At 41.1% G+C, this 7973-nt stretch overlaps 1 protein-coding gene across 4 annotated transcripts in view; it reads right to left on the reverse strand.

The window, feature by feature from the left end:
• Positions 1–5624: 5624 nt before the first annotated feature.
• Positions 5625–7973, reverse strand: part of LOC310894294 (uncharacterized protein) — an 87496-nt gene continuing 85147 nt past the window's right edge. For all 4 annotated transcript variants that reach the window (XR_014579742.1, XR_014579743.1, XM_083824215.1 and 1 more), the window contains one exon: positions 5625–7963. Coding sequence is in view for 1 of the 4 variants with exons in the window: in XM_083824215.1 (XP_083680341.1) it covers positions 7863–7963 (101 nt within the window). In the remaining 3 variants the exon portion in view is untranslated. The remainder of the gene's footprint in view (positions 7964–7973) is intronic.

Here is a 7973-nt window from a genome sequence, read left to right on the forward strand (position 1 = left end):
AGATGCTTCTCTGTTATGGATTTTAGGGAGACAAGTGCTTGTGGTTGGACACAGTCACTGAAGCTTAGAAATGCTTGTTTCATTTGTCAGCTTAGAATCACAGAATGGTTTGGGTTGGAAGGGACCTTAAAGATAATTTGATTCCAAACTCTATGCCATGGGCAGGCCCACCTCACTAGACCAGGTTGCTCAAAATCCCATCCAACTTGGCCTTGAACATTTCCAGGGATGGAGCATCCACAGCTTCTCTGGTCAACCTGTGCCAGTGCCTCACCACCCTCTGTGTAAAGCATTTCTTACAAATACTAATCTAAATCTGCCCTCTTTAAACCATTTTTAAACCATTCTCCCTTATCCTATCACTGAGCTCCATGACAAAGAGCCCCCCCAGAGCCTTCTCTTCTCCAGGTTGAACAACCCTTACTCCCTCAGCCTGTCTTCACAGGACAGGTGCTCCAGACCTTTGACGATCCTCATGGCCCTACTCTGGTCTTGCTTTAATAGGTCCATGTCCTTCTTGTGCTGGGGGTCCCACAGCTAACTGCTGCACTCCAGATGGGGTCTCACAAGAGTAGAGCAGAAGGGGAGAATCACCTCCCTCACCCTGCTGGCCACACTGCTTTTGATGCAGCCCAGGATATGGCTGGCTTTCTGGGCTGCAAGCGCACATTGCTGGTTCATGCTGAGCTTCTTGTCAGCCAACATCCCCAGGTCCTTCTCCTCAGGGCTGCTGCTCAGTCTCCACCCAATCTGTATTTGTGCTTGGGTCTGCCCCAGCCCAGATGCAAGACCTTGCACTTGGCCTTGCTGAATTTCATGAGGTTTGTACAGGCCCACCTCTCAAATCTGTGCAGGTCCCTCTGGATGGCATTCCTTCCCTCCAGTGTGCCAACTGCACCACACAGCTTGGTGTCATCGGCACACTTGTTGAGGGTGTACTCCATTTCACTGTCCATGTTACTGACAAAGATGTTAAACAGCACTGGTCCCAACACTGACCCCTGAGGAACACCACTCGCTACTGATCTCCATTTGGACACTGAGCCATTGACTGCAACTCTTTCAGTGCAATCACCCAGTCAATGGCAGCCTGGCAACTTCAGGCATCAGGCATTATAGTGATGCTCACTTCAGCTCAAAAATCTTACATACACTTTTGGAGCTTAATCCTTGATTTAGGCTACCTCAGGAAGATTTTGGTTTTTGTTTAATGTTCAAACATTTGTTTGTTAATGCATACTCCTAATTTAGTGTCATGACAGATGGGTTAGCGTTGTCCTCTCTGGCCCAGTAAATATGGATTCAAGTATTTGTACAAATGGAGAAACCCTAATAGTGAAGCTTGCTACCTAAGCACACTTTATCATTGTGTGCTAAGAACGCCTTGACAGGAAATGGGAGGCTGTTATTCAAGGTCCTTTTCCTCTTCCCTCAGAAAAATGGATCTAAAGGTAAGAAAATTGTAGATCCTGGTCTGACCATCCAATCAAGAGTAAAGTGTGGCCTAAAGAAACAAGTACCTTAACAGTGTCAAGGCTTCGGGTGGTTATGTGTGTGCCAGACAGCCAAAACATCACAGTATTAAATGGCAGCTAAAGAGGGACAAAAGGTGTTTCAGAGGGATAAATTGTAACTGCCTTCGTTTTGCATATTTACTTTCTCTGTGACTATAGTACTATCCTTTTCTTACTGGCCTCTTTACATTGGCAATTTGGAAGGAGTCAAAATATGATTTTATTCCTTTTCTTTAACTAACAGGTGCTAAGCCATACAGTTCATTTGTTTTTAACCCTCCTTTTCTGGTGATCCAGATCCAGGACTCTGATGCAATCCTACAGATAATTTATTTCTTATGGTTTTATTGGTTGTCTGTGCATTGACCTTGCACCTCTGCTAATGCCCTCTATCCTGCTGTACTTTTTGTCCCTTTCCTCATATACATTATTGTCTGTGCATATGCTTGTCTCTTACCTCTTGTCATGACATAAACATATCCAACCACTACAGCTGATCAGTTACCTAAAGCAGACCACAGTTTCTTAGCTTTCTACAACATTTCCTAGCCATTCCACTCTCTTCAATACTTTCTTTTGCCCTGTTATTCCATTGAACGGTTTATACACTGTAAATTTCTTCCTACTTCCCCTTCTATTAAGCTACCATCTGTTATGCATTATCCTCAAATGTTATTTGCAGTCCAACAAACTTCCACTGAAGAATATGGGTAATTTCCCTTCATTTTCTTATTCGCTCCAGATCTGGCTCTTTGTAAAGTGTATGTGCAGCTGTTCAATGCTTTCTTAGAGGTTTATCTGCTACCTCAAGGCTTTATCTGCCATTTCATTTATGTCACCCTTCCTCAGTTTCTTGTTTTTTTTTCATTCTCCGTTTTCTTTCTAGGATGAAAAAACAAGGAATAAGCATGCCCACAGTCTCTCTACAAGGATCTGCAACCCCTTCCACCCTCTGCTATTTCTGTCAAGTCAGATGTCAGAAAAGACATCCTTCCAGCTTGTGTTATGAACTCACTTGCCCACTCAGATACTTTCATGAAATGCGACAAGTTGCCAGGTGAAATATATTTCTGTATTTTAACATTTTCTTGAACAGAACATTTTCTTCCCTTGGCAGTGTGACTTTTCATTTGATCTTGAATTGTGGTAAATACCAACTTTCCTGTAACATTTATCATCTATCCTGATGATATCATCATTTAACAACTATCCTGAAAGTTTTCATTTTGCCACTTCTAAATGAATACTACAAAAATCCACTCAGCTGTGGTTTTCCTCCTGATGAAGGGTACAGATGTGACAATGCCTAACATTGTCTAACAGCGTTTCTGCAGCCAGCCAGACATCAGGAAGGATGAGCACTGTCATCCTCCCTGACTGTCTTTATTCCCATTGCTATTACATGAAAATTTGCTTTTTCACATCTTGCAAAATCTTGTTTACAACTGGTATAACTATTCTTGTAGAATCTGTTCAGAAGCTTGTTCCTTAGACCAGGCTATTTTCTGTAAGCTATTTGTATCCTTATATTGCAGATGGTATGCAACTTGTTCACTGATCTCACTAAAACAGAACAGCTTTCTTTCCCTCTTTTAATCTATATATGGTTCGTTCTTGGCTTTTTAACCGTAGCCTGAACCTCAAAGTTTTTCTCATGTTACCTTTCTCCATACTTTCCTGTTATACATTTTATCCCTTCTCAAACTTCAGACCCAATCACCCTTGGTATGGACTTTTTTTTTTTTTTTTTAGACAACAGGTGGATACATATTACAAGAAACAATGATTCAAACTTAGAGTTGTAGGGGAGATTGAGGGCACTACATCATGCAGTTCGGGTTTCCCCTACCTTATGTGATCTGCAGGCAGATTTGAGGACGTTTGTGAGAAGTTCACCTTGCCCCTTTTCTTCAGGGACTATCATACTGCGAAACCTGCCCATTTAAAGGAATTATCAAAAGAAAACTTTTGAATTCTACAGACGTAGTTCCCCTTAAACCTCACTGCTCGTGTTCCGAGCACAGAGAAAGTATTTATTTTACATGTACAAAATAAAATAATAAATTGCTACGTTACTGTGTCCCTGATCTGGTTCTGTTGCTGTATCATGATTATGTCTGAAACGCATTCCTTTTCTTCCTGAAGTGAAATGTGTTATGGAAAATGTGTACAATACCAATGATATAGATGGTAAAGGTTATGGGCTAAAAGAAAGTAAAACCTTCACAATTATGACTTCTTTCTAGTTATTTCTGGGTTTCCAAAGACAAATGCTATTGAAAACATTCTAAAAATGTTAGCTGCCTATAAAATTTTATATTATAAAGTGTACTATCTTAGATAGAACAATGACAATAGAATAAAAAACAAGAGTAATCATTTGAAAGCAGTAATTCATCTAACATTAGGAAACCTTTTATTTTGTCTTACTTCAGTATTTTCAAAACATGTCTGACATACACAGTAAGTTTAAAAATCCCAAAAGATATAGCATAGCAAGGAATTAATATGGTTTTATATTACATGGTTTACTTAATAAATAAATGGAATTAGAAGTATGATTTCCGTAGGTGGGATTTTGAGCATAGATCCCAGGAACTGCAAGAAGCCATTCTGGCTGCACCCTACTTTATAGATTGGACAAATTAAAATCCTCATAAGTATTCAAGCAAGCCCTTTTCACCCCTTTACTGAGTTTTCAATGAATTTCATAGAAATGCCTCTTCTCACAGTATTCTTGCCACACTAGAAAAAATAATAAGGCTCCAACAAACTGAGAGTTTCTGTTTCTAGTGAAGTTAGTGGCAGAATTCCAGTGTTTTCAAGATGTGTTGAAATGGAGTACAAACATAACACCTTTCAGCAGATCTGTTTAAATCCAGCACTTTCATATTGCAAAACTTCTGGTCCTAGGTTATACTACAGAAAATAAAACAAAATCAAAATTAGCCATCATCAATTCTCTATCTGCTGTTTTGGCAGAACCTGCATTGCTTCAGGTCACAGTGATTGTGTGAAGCCAGAGTTTGAGGTGGCAGGTAGAACACTGCTTTGGCTAGAGAGTGTGAAAGTCTGCACTCTAGTCCCCTACGTGTTATTCACTGGTAGATTAGAGTCAGTCCTTCAGCACACCATAATTTTCCTTAGAGAAATGCACCGCCTAGTATCACTTTTATGCAACACGAACGCAACAGAAAATACAGAAATTGCAGTCCAAATGTTTAAGGGAGATGAACAGTGAACGCTGGTGTTACTGAGTATTTAGTCTTCACTCCAGTGAAATCCTTCTGTAACTGCAACAACACTCTACAAGACAAAATGCAGGCTCTGTTTACTTCATGCTTGAAGGAATGTACATATATGAGTTGGGTATTGACTGACTTTTTGCTTCACTGTTATGTCTCACTAGACCCATGTTTTTTCTCTCTTCCTGATTACCTTTACATATAAAAAAAGGACATGTTCTGGGAAAAGTTACTTAGCAGAGGTAAGGGAAAAGTTTTAAACAACTTGCTTGAGCTGACGCTGCTTTGAGAAGAGGATTTGGACTCAGTTCCCTCCAACCTCAACTATGCTGTGACTCTGCGATTCAGTTCTCTAGCTTGAAAACATCCAAAGTATTGGAAAAATGTCTTACTTCCAAACAGGGTGAAAATCCTATGACAATATTCCATAAATCAACAAAACCAAAGGGAAAAAAAATGTTCTATTAAAGCATTGCTGTCTAACTGAATTTCAGTCACTTGATATAGTTTCATTGTAGTCTTAATATAAGACTTAATATAAGTCTCCAAAGAAAAAGTACTTCCAGAGAAGGAACCATCCTTTAAAGGATGTCCATATATGGCAATTTCAAAATGTCTCTTTTACCTCTCCTCTCCTCTCCTCTCCTCTCCTCTCCTCTCCTCTCCTCTCCTCTCCTCTCCTCTCCTCTCCTCTCCTCTCCTCTCCTCTCCTCTCCTCTCCTCTCCTCTCCTCTCCTCTCCTCTCCTCTCCTCTCCTCTCCTCTCCTCTCCTCTCCTCTCCTCTCCTCTCCTCTCCTCTCCTCTCCTCTCCTCTCCTCTCCTCTCCTCTCCTCTCCTCTCCTCTCCTCTCCTCTCCTCTCCTCTCCTCTCTCTTCTCCTCTTCTTCCTCCTTTCTTTTGAGTCGTATTAATAAATTTCACTTTAAAAGAACATATTTTTGCATTGTAAAACATGTTTTTAAATAATTTCCAGCAATCTTGTCTGCTTTTAAGCTATGAGCATGTTCACATGAATGTATGCTTAGGCTTGCACTGAACATCGTGACATCTTCATTTTGACCTGAGGCAGGAGAGGGCAGGGTGCCAGAACGGTTCATATTAAGGTCAGTTCATGCTATTTCTGATGGCTGTAAAACTATCAAAAAGAACAAAATAAACAGATTGTTTCAGTAGACACTATTGGCGCTATAGAAATATATCCCTGGAGACAGAAATCTAGCTGTGTTGCTTTTGTGGATTTAGTGTGCTAGGTCTGGTCTGCTATAGGTGAGCTCAAACCCAGACCAGTAAATTATCATTCAAATGTGTTGTAATCTTCTCAAAAAGAAAAAATGATGAAGTGAACTGCACTGTTTAGGCTTCCCTCTTGACTTTTTCAAGAAGCATGTGAGTTAGCACAGTCTTTCACTAAAGAAAACTGGTTCCCAGTCCAGACAAATATTTAAGTGTTGTCCATAGTCTCATGTTCCTTCTTTTATTCCTGGTATCAGTCACTTGCTCAAGACTAAGTAATTATGGGCAACATATTTCTGCTCCAACAGAACCTTGTCGTCAACAGTGGTATCATCAGTATATTTACCCAGGTCCCCAGCACCATCTGACACCAGAATGATCAGCTGCAGTCTCATAGCCTTTGCTGCTCTCCTGGCCCTATCCCAGCAGTGAGGAGCTGGAAAATCTGGAAGTAGGCTACATGCCCCTTCCTCTTTTCTGCAGCCAGTGGTACTTCTGCTCTTCCTCCTCATCAGAGTGCGGAAGCAGGGCATAACAGCTCTAAGTGTGGTGTAAGCAAGGTTTAATACGTGGAAAAGAGAAAAGGGAGCACCACTGCTTGGCTAGGTGTTATCAGTGCATTGCTGAAGCACTTCACAGCACAGCCTCCCACAGAGCTGAGTGGAGTCACCCAATGACAGGTCCTGATATCTGACTGATGGGGAGAGGCATTAGGGATGTTTTAAAAAGAGCAACAGAGACCTTCATGAGCAGCCTTACAAAATTTTTCTAGCCCCATACAGCAAGACAAGCTTCTTAGCTAGTTTGTGGCAACCGTGCTATTTGCAGTACTGTGAGAGGCCCAGTAGCGTCACATCACTGACTCAGACAGGATGCTCTTACAAAGGGCCAGACATGAAAACAGCAGGATTACAGTCTGAGTTCACTGAATGAGGTCCAGCACTTCCCAGCTGAAAGGCAGCAACACTCCATTTAATATGAGTTGCAGCATATGAAGCATTACTGTGCACTGTCATTTTTTTTTGGAGGGTTTAACTACTTTGATTTTTTTCACAAATATACAGCTCTTTAGAAGCATCAAAACAAAATACATGTTTGACTTTATCATCTCTGAGTCAGAAGCTCTGTAGGAGCTAGCTCATCTCACAGGTAGAACAAACACCTTCCACCTCCTCTTTGACCATGTGACAAGCAACCAGTTGTTTTCATCAATTAAATCTTTTCTGCTTTCCTTGATGTCTTGAGGGTGTCTTATTATTAAACAGAGTCTTTGCACTCTCCTGAACTATAGGTCCATGGCTGCTCTGTATAGCCTGCAGATGAAGGTGAAGACTCACAGGCTACAACTCTGCCTCCTGCACCAATGTCCTGATCCCAGAAATGGAGTCTGCAATGGGGATTGGTACCCACTAAGAGCTGTCTCTGAGATGTTTTGCATCTTATGAGGCTGCTTATAAACTCTTTCTGACTTTACAGTAGATCATGTCATCCGGTTTTTTAGGATACCCAAGGCCCCAGAAACTTTTTCCAGGGCAGATGGGATAGCTGATGGTACAAGAACTGTCTTTTTTTTTTTTTTCTAGGTTGTATATCCATGTTTGTGGAGCTTTGGTTTGCTACTGAAAACACCATTCTGTTTATCCAACTATTTGTATGTGGGCAGCATAAACAGGCTGTCTACTTAGTCATATAGTCAGGATCACTGTAAATGCAGGTGTAACGATATCTTACTTCCACAGAATCCAGGTATAGTTAGGAAATCTTCAGGTCAAAACCGGAGCATTAGGCATGCTAATGTGTCTAGGAATATTTCAGCAGAGGAATTAAGCACTGCCTGTTCACTGTGTGATGAAAACTTATCTTTGGCAACTTCAGGAATTCTTGAAGATGGTACTTGGCTTTTCCAGTGGCACTGTGTTGTGTCTCCTGAGGCAAGTGTCCCCCAAGGGATCTGCTGCTCCATAACACAGACCTATTACAAA

The sequence above is a fragment of the Anser anser genome (genome assembly GCF_964211835.1).
Source record: "Anser anser genome assembly, chromosome: 2".
In the NCBI taxonomy this organism is placed as follows: Eukaryota; Metazoa; Chordata; class Aves; order Anseriformes; family Anatidae; genus Anser; species Anser anser.